The 18,998-nt window shown below is 38.7% G+C and overlaps 2 protein-coding genes across 3 annotated transcripts; both read left to right on the plus strand.

Annotated features, from left to right (window-relative positions):
- Window positions 1-664: 664 nt before the first annotated feature.
- Window positions 665-4,368, plus strand: srgn (serglycin). 2 transcript variants are annotated; one of them, XM_058386610.1, is made up of 3 exons: window positions 665-822; window positions 1,741-1,885; window positions 3,530-4,368. In XM_058386610.1, exons 1-3 carry the CDS (start codon window positions 753-755, stop codon window positions 3,741-3,743), a joined length of 429 nt encoding a protein of 142 aa, XP_058242593.1. In that variant the 5' UTR covers window positions 665-752; the 3' UTR covers window positions 3,744-4,368. The 2 variants fall into 2 exon arrangements, with proteins under 2 accessions (XP_058242593.1, XP_058242594.1); XM_058386611.1 differs by having other exon boundaries at window positions 690-822; window positions 1,744-1,885.
- A 2,336-nt stretch (window positions 4,369-6,704) lies between these two features.
- vps26a (VPS26, retromer complex component A) lies at window positions 6,705-18,577 on the plus strand. The gene is made up of 9 exons (XM_058386593.1): window positions 6,705-6,844; window positions 11,257-11,406; window positions 13,992-14,067; window positions 14,421-14,577; window positions 15,028-15,192; window positions 16,376-16,482; window positions 16,599-16,667; window positions 16,916-17,058; window positions 17,186-18,577. The coding sequence occupies exons 1-9, from the start codon at window positions 6,842-6,844 to the stop codon at window positions 17,297-17,299; spliced, it is 984 nt and encodes a 327-aa protein (XP_058242576.1). The 5' UTR covers window positions 6,705-6,841; the 3' UTR covers window positions 17,300-18,577.
- Window positions 18,578-18,998: the final 421 nt, after the last annotated feature.

Here is an 18,998-nt window from a genome sequence, read left to right on the forward strand (position 1 = left end):
GTCATTTTCTAAACTTTTAAAGTTCTGAATTATAGTAAAAAAAACTGTACATTTATAAAGTCTTTATACAATTTATAAATAAAAAAGAGCTTGTAGACCATCACACATACAGTATATGTGATTTAAAAAACCCTAGTCCAGATTTGTTGTTATGAAAACATCCAGTCTTGTGGTAAGGCTTTCCAATAAATCTTGGAGCATGGCTGTGGGGATTTGTGCTCATTCAGCAACAAGAGCGGTAGTGAAGCCACTAAGGTTGGATGAGGAGGCCTGGCATGCAGTCGCTGTTTCAGTTCATCCCGAAGGTGTTCAGTGAGGTTGAGGTCAGGGTTCTGTGCAAGTTCTTTCACACTAACCTTGGCAACCAAGCCTTCATGGAGCTTGCTTTGTGCACAGGACATTGTAATGCGGGGACATGTTTGGGCCTCTTAAATCCAGTGACAGGAAATCTAATAATGGTACAAAGACCTTGTCTGCTTCCAACTTTGTGCCAGCAGTTTGGGGGAAGAACCACATTTGGGTGTGATGGAAATATTTGGGAATATGGAATAGAAGATTTGATTATCTTATAAAACAGTCAGTGAATGTGAGCCAATAGTCCTTCATGCACATATCAGTATGCTAAACAGACAGCGTGGGATGACGCACGCGTAGGCGGGGTTTCCTGTCGGTATAAAACGCATGTGCCTGCGCGTGCCCCTCCGTCATCACGAGCTTTGATTCGGTGCTGGAGTTCGGAAAAAACCTTTAAGATGCGATTCTACTACAGCTTGACTTTATCAGCCCTCGTCCTCTTATACCTGATATCGGATAATGTACTCGGTAAGTCTTCTTCTGCTTCTTTTTCTTCTTCTTCTTTTATTTTATTTAGGTTTATATTCTTGTCAGTGTAAATTAAGTTCTTAATTTATCTTGTATCGTATATATATATATATATATATATATATATATATATATATATATATATATATATATATATATATATATACAAACAGTATTTGTAAGTTTGTGAGAAATTAAATAGCTGTATTTGAGCCACGGAAAGTAACAGACTTAAAACTTGTCTTGCCTTGTTCTAGTGTTAAAATGTAAAGGAATTATATCGACTCGAAACTACTTAATTCGGTTTTATTTAGTTCCACTTTTATATATATATATATATATATATATATATACCTTCATTACTCAGTTACTGCGTCTCTCCAGCAGAAGGGAAGTCTGTAACATCCTTTCACCTCGATAACTTTCCGTTAAATAAGCCTCTCTGACACAAAGCTACTCGATACGATACTATCAATAATACCGAAACATATTCCTGGCTTATTACATCGCATATTACACTGGATAAGATGAGGATTTGTCTTTCTATGCCACATCAAGAGTTATATAAATGGTGTCGTTTCCTCATCACTTCCCTCTCACCTCTTCGTGTTTTAGTCTAAGGACTGGTCTGCCTTCTATGTGTTCTATCAGTACTCATATTTTACTTAATATTACTCTTTTAATACAAATTGACAGTATATCTACACACAAAGATTCATATTTGTTCACATTATCGTAACACCAAAGTGAATAATCCTGATTTTCAATTTTGTGATTCATTGTTTTAGGAGAAAACACAAAAAATTGCTTTTGGTATCATAATTGATGGTCATTTGAGGATTGTTGGACATTATTGTTGTTGTTATGATTATGATTATTATTGGTGTTATTAATGCTGTTTATTTGTTCATTTTTAAGAAGCCTCAAAGAAAGACAAAGGCAGGTACATGTTTGTGAAGTGCAGTCCAGACAGCAAAAATGCAAACTGTCTCACAAAGAAGGGCCCGTGGATCGATCTGCAAGGAAAACCTCACCAGATTTCTTCTAAAGACATAAATGGCATGTGAGTAATCAGTTTCTTGATGTTGTTTTTTTTTTTTCCTGGAAATACATAGTCCAGTAGTAGGCTGTTGCAACACATACATATGACATACAAGATCTTGTCATAGTTTCACATGAAAAATGGAGATTTTACCGTGAGATTAAACAGCCGATAGTTTCCTGTATAAAGCATGTAATGACCCATCACATCAGTCATTAGATGAGTTTTGCCAGTGTCACAAGTCATGGACACCATTTTGCAGAACATGTTTATGTACATGTTCATCATTGCTCTGTGGCTTAAAGTGAGAAAATGTTGATCTGTGAGAGTGCCACAGGGTTTCCTGTCTTTGATATATAAAAAAAAAAGAAACTGAGGAAAATAAAAGGTGAAGTGATGCTTTAGAGCTTTACAGTTTACTTGTAGTAATCTTATTGTAGCACTTTTGTGGTTTGGAAACTGTTAATGCCTGGACACTGTGAAGGCAGGAAGGCAAACCTAGCCCATTAGGCAACTTCCTCCAGAGTGATTTCCACTTAACTCTCAACAACTGTGTTTGCTAATGATGACCATGAAAGGATAATTTGTTTCACTAGACTTTTCTGCTTAATGCTGAATTCTTATTAAATGTTTTACTGTTATTTTCCTCTCCACTTTTTTTCCCCAACAGTTGGCTTTTGTTCAGATGGAAAGTGTATTTGAAATTCTGACATTTGTGTTTTTCCAAAAGAAAGAAAGATGAAGAATAAAAATGATGGTATATGAACATATGGATCAGGCAGGTTATATGTACAAGCATTTAGTCTAAGAGGTTTTAGCTGTTATCATTAAAAAAGACTTCAGTTCTTCTATAAAAGGTACTGTGGTTTTTTGTGAGATGAAACAGATACAAATCTTTGTGGTTGAATCACACCACCCGGCAAACAACTAACTATGAATAATCTACTCCAATTAACAGCATTTTAATTATTACAATTAATTGCATTAAAAAAAAAAATTATACTACCAACAATCAGGAACATGACACTGGCTTTTAAGAATAGCAGACGCTGAATATGTCACTGTTCATTCCCACATAGAAAAATAATAACACATCACAGCAGCTGCTAAAATAATAACATAGATAAAGACATAAACAACTAAACAAACTTTAAAACAGAGGCTTTTGGGGTGTGATGTTATAGCACACATCACCTGTATGCTGCTTTAAATACCAGCACCCATGCCGAAAAAAACCCTTGCAGCATTGTCACCAAACATTCAGGTGTCCAACCATCCTGTTTTTCTGACCCATGGGTTTAGTAAAAAGACAATACATAACACTGCATTGAAAAGGTTCTGCAGTCAATTCCCATTCTGTTTACTTGGTGCTATGTTAAAATGCTTTCTCTGCCCAGGTTTGGTCAATACATATTCACTCTGTGTTACAAAGAAAATAATAACTCATTTTGCTGAACTGCATTTTATCTTCTTTTTTAACAAACAAGTTATTTTGTACATCCATTAATACACATTTTATAGGTGCTTTGTTGTTTTGAACCACGCACACAAAATGGAGGACTGGTCAAGGAACATTCCTGGCCTCTGGGAAAAAAAGGCCGGAAGGCCAACAGGATGTTGGCTGAGCCTGACTTTTTGTTTCGTTTTGTTTTTTGTTTTTTGCAGTTATCCTGTCCAGAGCAGTGAAGAGAGCTTTGAGTCTGGAGACGGCTCTGGTGACTTCATCAACTTACCTGATTTAAACCGGAAACCACGTGATGGTAGTGCAGAAGAGGACACTGTGCTGGAAGGGAGCGCTGATTACAACTATATCAGTCCTTTGTTGGAGAAACCCAAGCTGACTGCTGAGGATCTGCGTGAAGATAATGTGATCGAATGAGCTGAAATCTTCCACCTAATATCACTTAAGTCTTGTAAAGACTCTCAGGATAAAAAGCCCTAAAGCCCCTAAAATGCTGTATTTTTTTCTATTTCTCCGTCTTTAATATGAGCACAAGTTTATTTGTACCGGACTACTTTACACTCTGTTGCATGTTGGGACAGGAAGTTTAAGTGATCCAATACATTCCTTAAGTGATAATTATTTTATGCCCCTAAAGATATTATTTTTGTCAGAGTAAATGAATCAGTTAATATAATATATAGTATGAGAGTTTTGATATGCTTTGCTATCATTTAACATATTTATGTTGTATCAGAGGTAATGTCAGTATAAACTGGAATTTCATTTTCAGAAAAGTTTTTACTATTTTCTGCCACTTTATGTTTGTTTTTTTCCTTTATAAACGCTGTTGGTCCTTGATGTTTAAGGGGAACCAATCCTGTGCAATTGCTTTAAGCTTTTTTTCCCCCTAGTAATTTGTTCATATCATATGTGTAATGCATTATTATTATTATTCACTTGAAATCAGTAGCAAGTGTATGAAATTCATTAGCACAGTATTTACCTCTCATGAGGTTTTATTCCACTGCATTTTATTTTTCAATTAAAATTGTCCAAGGAACAGACTTGTCTCTTTTACTTCCTGCTACTTTTATGTAACTTAAGGAGTTGTCATTTTTCATTGTAGATCACAGAGCGACTCTAATGTTGTTCTCATGAATAATGCAGCATCGTGCACTTAGTTTCTCTTCTAGCTAAGTAAGGAGTGGGTTGCACTGTGAAGCACAGCATTCACTTTCCAAAGTATTCTTTATTTTTGACATTAGTGAGCCAGTAGCTATAGACAGATCACTGTGGGTCATCTTATGTCTGTTTGTCAGATGACCTCTTTTGTGTTCATGTTGAAGAAAAAGCCAAGCGCAAGACATTCTTTCTATCACACTACCAACTGACTGTTCACTTAAACTTCCTGTTTTTTTGTGAGAGTGGTGTTATCACACTTTCGTGCTGAGTATATCAAGCAAGCTTCCTCTGACAGTAATTTCACATGACCTGTTTCTTGACACCCAGAGATGAAATTGTGTCGCTTTTTGAGTTTAAGTGCAGAGTCTGCTTTTACAGAAGAGAGAAAATGAGAACAAATATCTCCTCTGGTATGATAAAATGACAGCTTTGTTCACTGTTTGTTCATGACTAAACATCAGTTACACATATTATCCTCATAACTTAGATGTGGTTTATTAGAAAAGCATGCTCTTCTGGTCACAAAGGTGAAGTCATGTTGAGTTACACCTACCTTAAAAACACTGACATACGCTGATCAAGCATTAGATTATGATCAACCACCCTGACACGTCATACACTGTGTATTCTGAAACCTTTCTATCAGAACTAGCATTAACTTCTTCAGCAGTTTGAGCAACAGTAGCTCGTCTGTTGGAACAGATCACACTGGCCAGCCTTCACTCCCCACGTGTATCCCCACGACCTTGGCCGCCCATGACCCTCTTGCCGGTTCACCACTGTTCCTTCCTTGGACCACTTTTGATAGATACTGACCACTGCAGACCGGGAAGCCCCCACAAGAGCTGCAGTTTTGGAGATGCTCTGATCCATTCGTCCCAGCCATCACAATTTGGTCCTTGTCAAACTCGCTCAAATCCTTACGCTTGTCCATTTTTCCTGCTTCTATCACATCAAATTTGAGGACAAAATGTTCACTTGCTGCCTAATATATCCCACCCACTAACAGGTGCCATGATGAGGAGATAAAATCAGTGTTATTCACTTCACCAGAAGTAGCACCATGTGGTGTTATGTGAATAATACAGTTAAGGTTATTACATCAATGGGGTGCAGAGTTGGGTGCCAATTTCATTTCTTTTTGCATATATATGGAATTCAGGCTTAGTTTAAAGAAGAAGCAGAAAAAACTGTGCAGTTTGTGTTTGTAAAGTAACAGACATATTGTACAAGGTGTCATTCTAATAGTAATCTTTTGAGGGCAACATTTTCTGAGGGTTTGATAACATGCAGGTACCAAATCAGTTGTCATAAAATTTCTAAGAACATTTACTGTTTGTTTGTTTTTTTTTCTTTTCAAGATATCCCAGCTAGATGGAAATTTTACTAATTATTGTTAGTCTTTTCATAATATTGCTTAGAAAATACTGCTTTATCCATGCAGAGTTGAGTTCTGCTGATTACTGGAAACTGAAATATGGCCTCTGTCATCCTTTTAGTTCAGACCTACACCTATCAGGCATAACATTATGACCACTGACAGGTGAAGTGAATAACACTGATTATCTCCTCATCATGGTACATATTAGTGGGTGGAATATATTAGGCAGCAAGGGAACATTTTGTCCTCAAAGTTCATGAGTTAGAAGCAGGAAAAATGGGTAAGTGTAAGGATTTGAGCGAGTTTGACAAAGGGCCAAATTGTGATGGCTAGACAACTGGATCAGAGCATCTCCAAAACTGCAGCTCGTGTGGGGTGTTCCCGGTCTGCAGTGGTCAGTATCTACCAAAAATATCATTTAACTCCTGTAAGTTGTGAGGTGGGGCCCATGGAGAAAGGATCTGCTGCTAGCATCTTGGTGTCAGATACCACAGCACACCTTCAGGGATCTAGTAGAGTCCATGCCTTAACGGGGCAGGGCTGTTTTGGCAGCAAAAGGGGACAAACAAAATATTATGGCAGGTGGTCATAATGTTATGGCTGATCAGTGTATTTGTCCAGGATTCCAAAGGTTTGGGGTAGTTTTACCCCCTTTTTTTCCAGGTAGCTCGAAGACTGAAATAAAAATCTGCAAAAAATAAAAATAAGAAAATAAAAAGATTTAAACTGTAACCGTATTAGTGTTTAGTTGCAGAGAATAGTCCAGAGAGTAGTAACAACAACCAAATATACAGATTGTAATATAATCTACCACAGAAGGTCCTGTTGAAAGCCGAAAGCAGACTTTTGTTTTGAAATGTCTCCAGGTTTGCATTCCCAATGTTCCCAAGTTCACACACGGGAGCGCTAGTCTTGGTCCAACTACCAAGCTCTCGCTGGAACTGCAAGAAGCTCAAGCTGACCTGCTGAAATGGTAAGGATTTCTTTTAATGAATTCTAAGAAACAATGCAATATAATAGCTGCATTTGTACATATATAAAATTGCAGGTGCCTTATGTGAAGGTGTATGGAGTCAGTCAGCAGGAAATGATACAAATCTCTGCATTCTGTTCGACGAGAAAGTAACGTTAGGCACAGAGGTGGTCAAAACAAGGCCATCCGAGGAAGTGCGCACTGGATCAACTCCAAATATCCGCCTACTCCCTGTATCAGTGCACTACATGGGGTTTAAGCATCATGATTTCTGCGCCCGGTGGAGATCACTCGGTGTCGACTAGGCGGTCATTTGGGATTCAGCCACACCGTTGACTTGAATGGGTGTGGATACCCGCGGTAACGTTAGCCAGATATCCCATGTTACCGTATGCAAACTGGTCATTATGTAAAGAGAATCTCTAATTGTGCGCTTTTTTTTAAAAATACAAACAGTCACTAGGCAACTGTTCGGAAATAATTCAGCTGTAGCATGTACGCTAACGATATTAAACTAGCTTAGCATGACTTGCTAGCTGGTGCAGGCAGTCAAAGCAATGCAGCAAAGTTAGCTAGGCTAGCTAGAGATATTGAAATAGATGTTTTTGTTTTGTGACAAGGACGTGGAAAAACATGTGTGAGGGTAAGCTGTCCGTGTGCAGAAGCTTGGCAGAAATCCTGTGTTCGCCGAGCTAAGTGGTCAGCTGCTGGTAGCTAGCTGTCAGCTGGTGCTAATGACCGGTGTCAGGTCCGACCCTAACTAACTTACACTGACTGACTCTCCTTTCACAGGCAAGCGCGCGCACAAAGTCGATGCAAGTGCGCGGGTGACGTCACGGGGGCTAATTTGCATATTTAGTTATTATTTGCATATCGAATTACACCGATCAGCCATAACATTATGAGCACTGAGAGGTAAAGTGAATAACACTGATTATCTCCTCATCATGGCACCTGTTCGTGGGTGGGATATATATTAGGCAAGCGTGAGGATTTGAGCGAGTTTGAAAAGGGACAGATTGTGATGGCTAGACAATTGGATCAGAGCATCTCCAAAACTGCAGCTCTTGTGGGGTGTTCCCGGTCTGCAATGGTCAGTATCTATCAAAAGTGGTCCAAGGAAGGAACAGTGGTGAACCGGCGAGAGGGTCATGGGCGGTCAAGGCTCATTGATGCACGTGCGGAGCGAAGGCTGGCCAGTGTGATCCGATCTAACAGATCTTTTATGCAGCAGTTTTTATAAATATCATATTAGTGCCATGTAAATCACATTTCAGACACAATATGGACAACTATTTTGTTTATTTCTGCTCTGTGAAAGGAAATAGACCTCAAATAAGCTACAATCACTGATAGCCTGCCTGCAAGCTGGCAAACTAGCTCACAGTGATTTGTACCTTCCTGTTAAAGGTGCATCTGGTGATATTGACTTTCCTTCTGTTCATCTTCATCTATGAGCCTTTCTTATTTTAAGTCTAAAGTGCATGAGCAAAGTATGGTGTATATGGCAAACACAGACAAGTGGAGTGATACAAACAGTAAAACATCCCAGTATGATTACACTAAATATAAACACACTTGGAACGCTGCTCGTCCAATCAGATTGCCGAACCAGAAACGCTGCTCATCCAATCAGATTGCCGGACCAGAAACGCTGCTCGTCCAATCAGATTGCCGGACCAGAAACGCTGCGCGTCCAATCAGATTGCCGGACCAGAAACGCTGCTTGTCCAATCAGATTGCCGGACCAGAAACGCTGCTCGTCCAATCAGATTGCCGGACCAGAAACGCTGCTCGTCCAATCAGAACTTTGGACCAGGAATGCTGCTCGTCCAATCCGATTGTTGGAACAGGAATGCTGCTTGTCCAATCCGATTGTTGGACTATCAGCTGTGAGCTGAAGAGCTGTATCAAGTGCAGGGCTGTCATTTTTAAATAAAGTCACTAAAGGAGTCAAATCTAGCAAAGAAAGTCTCTAAGTTAGTAACACTGCCCATTTTCACTGTATGATTACATCTGAACATTTCACTGTTTCATAGTTGATTGTTCTCAAGAACATTTGTTCTTTTTTTTTTTTCGTAAGATATTTGAGAAAGTCGTAACTATAACATTTCGTACATTATCAATACTTGCCACGCTATCGTAATATCTGAAACAGAGACTGTCTGCAAGTTAAGGTGATGTACTAAGACAAACAAGTAAATAAAATTGAATTAGTGTGAAAGTGTGCACTGCTGCTCAGCCCAAATCAGATAGTCATTTATTTTAGTTCTGATCAGCAGGGCTATGAGCTGTGTGATTGATAAATAAACAGGATGACGGTAATAGACAGATCTGATACTGATCTAATCATGACATCCTCTGTGCAACTGTGTGACTCACCAGATATTCAGTTGTGCAGATTCAGTGTGTGTTTGGTGAAATATCAGTTAGAAAGTGGCTTTGAGATAAAAATCTACCCACTGTTCAAGTGCACCATCAAGAAGAGGATTACTATGAAAATCAGATTATAAAACATGTCAATTCTGGCCGGATACCCATCATTTCAGAGCAGCATTATCCATGACAAGCCAGTCATTTACGAGACACTATGTTCTGATTAGGATTATTCAGTTTGAGTGACACATTTAGTGATGAGTTCATAGTATGTATTTTATATACTATATATAGTATAACAGAATCTTATTAAAGAGTGGACTTCTCTTGGCATTATGATGCCCAGGTAAAATGCACTAGCCTTTTCAGATTTGTTGAATCATTACCTTAAGACAGAATAATCGAGGTAATTTGATTCTTGTCTTTGGCATGGCTATTTGAGTAAACAGGACCTGCGTCCTAGATGACATACTACACACTATGCACCTACATCGATCAGGCATAACATTATAACCACTGACAGGTGCCGTGAATAACACTGATTATCTCCTAATCATGGCACCTGTTAGTGGGTGGGATATATTAGGCAGCAAGTGAACATTTTGTCCTCAAAGTTAATGTGTTAGAAGCAGGAAAAATGGACAAGTGTAAGGATTTAAGCAAGTTTGACAAGGACCAAATTGTGATGGCTAGACGACTGGATCAGAGCATCTCCAAAACTGCAGCTCTTGTGGGGTGTTTCCGGTCTGCAGTGGTCAGTATCTATCAAAAGTGGTCCAAGGAAGGAACAGTGGTGAACCGGCGACAGGGTCATGGGCGGCCAAGGCTCACTGATGCACGTAGGAAACGAAGGCTGGCCCGTGTGATCCGATCCAACAGACGAGCTACTGTTGCTCAAATTGCTGAAGAAGTTAATGCTGGTTCTGATAGAAAGGTGCCAGAATACACAGTGCATGATGGGTCAGGGACCAACACAATATTAGGCAGGCGGTCATAATGGTATGCCTGGTCGGTGTACATTAGACAGTATACAAGTGCATAATGTATGAATTTTAGAAGTATAGTATTATGCCAAATGTAACACTGTCTTTTAATTCAATTCAATTTATTTGTATAGCGCCTTTTACAATGAACAGTGTCTCAAAGCAGCTTTATAAAAGAAGAGAAATGGAGAAATGGGAGCGGAAAAATGAAAATAAAATAAGTAAATAACTAAATACCTAGAAATAAGAATAAATTATTAAATTAAATTATTAAACTATTTTATTTTATCCCTAATAAACAAGCCTGTGGCGACGGTGGCAAGGAAAAAATCCCTGGGATGAGATGAGGAAGAAACCTTGAGAGGAACCAGGCTCAGAAGGGAACCTCATCCTCATTTGTAACTGTCCTTTCTACAACAGCAATAAATGGCCCATGAGGAACTATTAGGTCATTGTAGTTTCTAAGGTTTTTATAGAAACTAATTCTTTGCTGTCACAAGTTGACAGATGAAATGACAGATCTGTGATGGTGTGAAAGTCCCCAATAGCATTTATAGCATAATATGTTTCCCACTCAATGTCAGATGATGTTAAATACACATCATGCGACCACAAGGTTTAGCAAAATACAGTGAATTTTTTTTTTTTTAAACTGTTGAAAAATAAATCGCACACCACTGGCTAATTTCAAAGACATTTCTAAGATGTCTACTCCACTGAAGTGTTGTTGGCCATCTAGAAAATCATTGAGAATTACCACCTTGTAGCCCCGCCCCCTTCCAATATTTAGGCAAAGCTGCGAGTGTTGAGTGCATGAAGTGTCCAACATTCAACACTGGTATTTGCAGTGCACTACTCCTTTTAGTGTGAACACACTACTCATACTTTTTATAGTATTCAGTGGCAAATAGTAAACTAGTCCATAAATATATGATTTAGGACACCTAGCAAATTTAAGGTCACTCTGCTAAATGTGTGTATATTGTCAGACTTAGACTAATCCCGGAACGTGACTTGTTTTGTTTTTTGTTTTTTGTTTCCTCCCTACCCAAGAGTTTCCTCGGTGGCCTGTTTGGTCCTGTGTGTGAGATTGATGTCGTACTCAACGATGCAGAGAGCAGAAAAACAGCAGAGCTGAAGACAGAAGATGGGAAAGTGGAGAAACATTATTTATTTTATGATGGAGAGTCAGTTTCTGGAAAGGTGAGTCATTAACTCTCATTTCCTTACTGAGTGGGGGGGGTGTTCACCATTTTAACAAATGCCTCTAGACATCCTGGACTTGCACAACACCCACTCCCTCAACCGGATTTTGCGCAGCATATATTGCACTATATCTTGCATACAATTGCACACATCTGCACTTTTTTCCCACATAACAATCATACTGATCTGCATTTATATATTATATTTAGTTTTAAATATATTTTTTTACTTTTCCTACCTAAGTAGTTCAAGTCTGTTTTTATTGTAATTTTATTCTTAGGTTATTTTGATTTTATTGTTATGATGTAGACAGTCGAAAAACGCATTTCACTGCATGTTGTACTGTGTATGGTTGACAAATTTAATTTAATAAGTCACTCTCTCAGTACAGAGAAACAGTGAAATTCTTGTCTTGTCACATTCCCTATAAAATATGGCAGATTAGATTAAACATTCTGCATTATTCATCTATGGCTGGGTTGTAACACCAAGTTGTAATACTAGGCTGTATATAAAATGTGCCTTTAGTCCTATGTAGAATGAATGAATTCTGCACAGTGTAGGCGTAGTGCTGCGTCTGAGACTAAATCTTGCGTCTAGTCAAAAGTGGGTGTAAAATGAAAAGTCTTAACTAGTTTCCATTTACATACATTTGCAGCATTTTGCAGAAAACCCTTTTCTTGAGTGATTTCAGGGTTGAGGGCCTTGCTCAAGGGCCCAGCAGTGGCAGCTTGGTGGTCCTGGGATTCAATGAGCCACCATTTCCCTACCAAGGGGAAAATAAAAAGTTTCCAAGGTGAAAATAAAAAGTGGAAAATAAAATTATTTATTTATTTATTTTTTAAATTTTCCCCACATAGGGGAACATAAAAAGTTTTCAAGGTGAAATTAAAAACGATGATTCAATAGCATGTCTAATATTCAGGCTACACGAAAAGGCTTTTAGGCATGAAATAGTAGAGAGATGGCACCAATCCTCTGGATGTATATGGAGCTAGAGAACTTACTGAAAGATATGGATTGAATTAAAGTGTGTTCAATGCAGGAGCACTGTCCCTAGCACAGAGGAAGGTCTTTCCATTTTTCTTCACTTCCTAATCCACCCTCTGATTTATCAACTGCCACTGAAGTCCTCTGCCACACATCTTGTTATGACATTGTTTTGCTTGCTTACGCTTACTGTAAAGGTTGATTATTATTCTTGTATCACAATCTCAGCAATTTCATTTTCATTTCTTCAGCTCAACAATCATTTGGTGCCAGAAAAGGTTGTAGGCAAAGCAACGTGAATGTGCAAGTGGACACTCCTCGTCTGCACTGGGTGTAGCTGCGCCTAGTCATAGATGTAGATGGTGCAACAGATGCCAATATTTACCACAAGGCTGGATGTAGCAAACCTCAGCACACCCAACCGTTTGTGTTTTTTTTTTTACACCCAGCTGGTGCAATTGCCCAATAAGTTTTAGGCAAAGCATTTAGAATTTTTTCCACCCTTGTTATGGTAATACAGGATACACCATAATAAAAAAAAAATATGCTTTACTCTTACTTTCTCTAAGTTTAGTTCAAATGTAAACCTTACATTCTTCTTCTAAAATGGCATCTGCCTGTGATCACAAGCATGTCAAGTTCTGCAGGGAAGAAAATATTTTAAGAGAACTGTCAGCTATCAGTGCCGAAGCAAGCGAATGAACCATATCACATGATCACTTAATCTACCTCGCTGTAGAAAAGTCTGGCTGTATAACCATTAAACATTTTTTACTGGGCTGTAGTTCATAATTTCATTTTAATGTAGCTGAAAAGTATTTTATACTCATATTTGTGGGGACGTGTTTGATATTTTCCTTTCATGACAGTAAGAAAAGTCAGTAGAAGTGATTTTAGGTATCATTCACTATAGCAGATTTGTTTTTAAAGTTGAAAGTTTCTGTTTACAATCTGTACACTCTTCTTTTTCTTCTTTTGTATTCACTATTTGTATTGTATTATGTGTTATTTCATTATATTTTGTGTGTGTATGTTTTTCGTTTGCTGCTGTTTGTGCTTGTGGTCATTGCTGCAATGTAGGAAGTGGAACTAAGGCAAAACATTTCACTACATTACATAATATCCCTGTAATATAATGTCTAACACAAATAAAGAACGTTGACCCTTATTATATGCGGTATAACAATATAGACTCGGAGCAGAATTCATTTTGTTACAGTTGTATGAAGTAAGCTTATATACACTCAGCCGGGTGCTTATAAATCCAAATATTTTTACAGGCTGCAAATAAATATCAGAAACATGTGTTTTATCATTTATTCTGTTAGCATGGAGATGTTCCATCCACCCAGATCTGTTTGGTGGTAAAAATTTTTGTGGTAAAATTTTGGTAGAAAGTATTTTCTTCTTAGCAGTATTGCCACCTCTGCTTGTCGGTATGCTTGATATTGCAGACTTGTTCCTTTTCGTTAAACAGTTATAAAATGAGCACAGTGTCATGAAATTGTTGAAGTAATAATTTAATGAAAGAATGAGATGAAGATTCTGTGTGAAAATGTATAATAAATAAAAAACTTTCCCCTCCTCACAAGGTAAACCTCAACGTAAAACAAACTGGCAAGCGGCTCGAGCATCAGGGAATTCGGATAGAATTCGTCGGACAGATTGGTGAGTCGCGTAAACACACAGTTCCTTGGAGTGTGTAGTGGGATAACGTTAAACATCTTCAGTTATTGCTCCACTGCTGAAAGTGTTGGTGCTGTAAACTATTGCAGAAGGCTTAAGAAAGCATGTGGTTGTCACATGCAGAGAGAGGGGGAGAGCAAGGGAAAACATGCTGATCTTTCAGTGTAAAACCAGCACATGGCAGCCTGCTCAGAAATTGCTCTTCAAATTGCTCTATAAATGTTTTTCTCACTAATGCTCAAGTCCCCAAACGAGATTTAAGCGATGATTTTCAACACTGAACACTGCGATGCTATCATACCTCATTTAATTCTTATTCCTGTTTTGCCATGTAGAACTGTTCAGTGATAAAAGCAACACACACGAGTTTGTGAACCTGGTGAAGGAGCTTGCTCTTCCAGGAGAGCTGACCCAGAACCGCAGCTATGACTTTGAGTTCATGCAGGTGGAGAAGCCATACGAGTCCTATGTCGGAGCTAACGTGCGACTGAGGTTAGTCTTCTATTTAAGCTATGATGAGGCAGTCATGTTTTAGTGTCATATTTCTGTTAGTGTTCCATAAAGGTTATTTCTCACTAGCTGAGAAAGGGTGATTGAACCCTCGCATAATTTGGGAAAATATACAATGCACAGAGCGAAGCACAATAGTGCTTTGTTGTCAGCAGACTCTCATGTTAGTGCAAACAAGGGCAGTGTCTCAGAGCAGTTAATATAAGCCTTAATACAGCAAAAAACAATTGTGTAGAGTTAAGGCTCAAGAACTGAAGAAGTAGGTCTTTATTCTTCTTCTAAACATCCATTGACTTGAGCTGTTCACACAAAAGAAGGAAGTTTGTATCTAATCAGATCTTAGTCTTTCCTTTTTTCACTGACGTAAGGGAGCGACCTGGGTAAGGCTGAGTGATCAGATATGGAGAGATGTTACTGTTCTTTCACACACAGGTATTTCCTCAAAGTAACCATAGTGAGGAGGCTTTCTGATTTGGTCAAGGAGTATGACATCATTGTCCATCAGCTTGCCACCTACCCAGATGTCAACAATTCCATCAAGATGGAAGTGGGCATTGAGGACTGCCTACACATAGAGTTTGAGTACAACAAATCCAAGTAGGTCATCTAATACAAATTAATTCGATTCAGTTTATTTGTATAGCACTTTTAACAATGGACATTGTCTCAAAGGAGCTTTACAGAAGTATAGAAACATAGAGGGGGGAAAATGATAAAGTTACTATTTTATTCTAATTCTATTTAACTTTATTGAAAAATCAAGTTCAAATAAATTTCAAATGTCAGGCAATTTGTTCGAATATTTTCAAATCCACAATAACAAGGCTAACAACACATTGTTTTCACTACTTTATTAACACCCTGTACACCGATCGTCTGTGCCTCTATCCGACTTTCTGCGGCCTCATTGTGGTGGTAAGTCAATAAGTGAGGCTGAACATTTGTTGCTGTGAAGATGTAAGGTAACTGTTGTTTTTTTTTTTTTTTACAAATTCAACAACAGCCTTATCTTTGACTGTAACTTTGCCACCTATGGTGTAGACGGATGGACAGACAGACTTTATTGATTCCATGAGGGAAAGTCTTGTGTTGCAGCAGCTTAGTTAGTTACAAACCCACAATACATCCACATGCTGTTTTTCAGATAATTCGGGGTCATAATTGTCTGCCCAAGGCTTGCTGTTAGTTTTCTTTTTTGTATTATTAGCTTAATTTACTGACGGGCCCCCCGGTGGTCCAGCGGCAGGATCCCGTGCTCTTATTGCCGCGGCCCGGGTTCGATTCCCGGGCAGGGCGCTGGCCCTGCCACAGAAGAGTTAACTCTCAGTGCCAGTCCCAAGCCCGGACAAAAATGGGAGGGTTGCGACAGGAAGGGCGTCCGGCGTAAAACCTGTGCCAAATCATGCAGATCAAATGATCTACCACAAAACAGCGGACTCTGCCATTGTGCGGGACAAATGCTAGGGGGTGCTACTGACGGGACGAGGACATTTTAACCTTTTAGGGTGCCCCCTGCTGGATCAGATGCTGAACAACATAATCAAAAGCTCTCTTGTACACATGGGCTGCACATTAATTTTCATATAGGCAAATTATAGTTCGAATATGAAATTTTCATGTCATGTTTGAACATATGTTAGAATATCGGTTAAAAAGTGAAAGCCCTAATATAAATTTACAAAGATATCAATATATAGAAAGGGTTTGATGAGCTGTTCACAGACTGCTTTAATGAGCTTTCAAACATTTATTAGAATTTTTTTTTTTTACTTTCCAACAGATACCACCTAAAGGATGTCATTGTAGGTAAAATCTACTTTCTGCTGGTTCGAATCAAAATCCAACACATGGAGCTTCAGCTAATCAAGAAAGAAATGACAGGAATTGGTGAGATCTGATTTTGGGATGATAGTACTGGAATATTATCACCGTCTTTTTTTTCCTCTCTGTTTAGTTCCGCATTGAGAAATTCCATAATAAGTGCTATGACTTCCCTCTGACAGGACCGAGCACAACTACCGAGACAGAAACTGTGGCTAAGTACGAGATTATGGATGGCGCACCGGTGAAAGGTAAGCTGGACTTGTAAATGTATCAAAGAAATTACTGTTTTGTGAAAAGAGTTATTTCAATTGATTCTAAAACAAAAAAAGTGTTACAGAAAATGCTCATTTGTTTTATTGGGATCTATCTGCAGCACCTTATGTACTACATTTTATTGCAAAGTGAATGTTATGATTGAGTTAATGGTCAGGGTGATACACTGACAATGACCATTTGCATCGTAGTATAAAGGAAATTTTGTCTGTCCGTTTGCTAGGCGAGTCCATTCCAATTCGCCTCTTCCTGGCTGGCTATGACCTCACAGCTACAATGAGAGATGTAAACAAGAAGTTCTCAGTGAGGTACTTCCTAAATCTGGTGCTGGTGGATGAAGAGGACAGGAGATACTTCAAACAGCAGGTCAAGCATCTCAGTAGTTTGTCATCCATTATGTAGTAGAATGAAGAGCGAAATGTTTTAATGTGGATATAAAAGCAGCTCTCTCCTTAAGAAAATAAAGTGTAATATGTTTATCTTTTCAAATCAGGAGATCGTTTTGTGGCGAAAAGCCCCCGAGAAGCTCAGAAAACGCAACTTCCACCAGCGTTATGAGTCTCCGGAGTCACGGCCGAGCCTTTCTGCTGAACAGCCTGAAATGTGAGCAAGCAGCCAGACATGGACACGTTTCCGCATTGGCCAATCACGGGAGAGGAGAGCAAATCCCACCAAACATCTCCACCTCCACTCCTCGCAGCTTGCGGTGATCGGCCGTGTCTGTGCCTGCCTTCGCTGTGTCCACTCCGCCGTCCACAGCAACCAGTCTGTTAGCATTTAAGGACTTCTTCCACACTATAGAAAGCACTGGAACAGAAGCTACTATGTAAAATCCTGTAGTAAAGTTTGGGGCTTGCACCCTACACTAGAAGAAGATTTTTAAAGCACTTGCTAGTTTTTGAAGCTCCAGATAGATCAATACCATCCGGGATATAAAAGTATATATATTTTACTTGACTTCACTTTAGAGAGGATACCACTGCATGCTGGCTGGTTGAAACAAATCTTCGGTTAAATGTTGGCTGCAGGGGTCGTTGTTCAACAGTCAAGAAATGAAACGTGTTCTAGGTCCTCCCAGGCCACAGTGCCATACCAATTTTTGCAATCATAATAATATGTTAAAAAAAGGCAAACAGAACTATTTAACTTACTTAGCATCTAATCTCTAGGCCATTACTGCAGTAGATAAATTTTCTCTATTGTAATTACCTTTTTGGGGAAAAAAAGATTTTTTTTTTTTGCATGAGGCTTTGGAATTGAACCTTTTCAAATGATGAATTTTCTTTAAAGATGGAATCACCTGGGTCTGGCTGGTTATATTCAGAGTTAGCCACACAGAATGGCACACAAATATTCTCATTTTTGTTTCTTAACTTGTTGATATCACTCAATCTCATAACAGACCCGTATGCAGGCCGTGCCGCTTTTCATTTTAGAGTATTAACAGTTTCCCTTTCTCGAATACCACATGCTGCCATTTCATCCGTTTGTTTAAACGTACACATGACCATAAGCTTATGATTAAATGAGTCATGATTGTCGCATGACATGTTCAAGGTTCTGGATTAACATCAAATCTTCATTCTGTTGCTGATCTGCCGGTTTTCTCTAGGACGGTGAGAAACTACATTCCTTTGGATGTTGATTTACCAGCATATAAGCCATTAGGGTTATGATATGATATGAACAATATTGACCTGTATACAGTACTATAGGAATGGCATTTCCCACCTACAATGGCTGCTGCAGTAATGCATTACAAATATTAGAAATGAAGTGAAGAAGGTGAAAAATTAGTCGCTAGTGGACCTTGGGGGAAAAAAAAATGTACATATCCAGCCTCAGTATGTTTATCTGTCAAATAAAAATGCAAGTTTATACTGGTAAATAAATCACTCTGCACTTTCTTATTGTGCATGCAGCTACACTATCGCTTGACCCTGTGGGATAGGTTTGGATTCAGAAATAGTTTAACTACTGTAATTTTTTTGGCTTATACAGACAATTAAGATTCCAGTGTTACAAAAATACCTACTACAAACTAAAAAAAAATACTCTTGCTGCATAAGATCCAATATTATCATGGAACACAAACATATTTCTAAGTTGATAAGTTTATACTCACTGTCCACTTTATTAGGTACACCTGCACACTAGAAATTAACCAATCAAATGACAGGAGCACAATGCATAAAGAATGAGAGCTCTGACTTTTTGACCATGGCATGGATTGAGTATTTAAGAATAAATTTGCACAGAATGGTGCAGGAGGGAAAAAACCATCCAGTTAGAGGCAGATCTCTGGG

Source organism: Hemibagrus wyckioides, linkage group LG03 (assembly GCF_019097595.1).
Source record: "Hemibagrus wyckioides isolate EC202008001 linkage group LG03, SWU_Hwy_1.0, whole genome shotgun sequence".
In the NCBI taxonomy this organism is placed as follows: Eukaryota; Metazoa; Chordata; class Actinopteri; order Siluriformes; family Bagridae; genus Hemibagrus; species Hemibagrus wyckioides.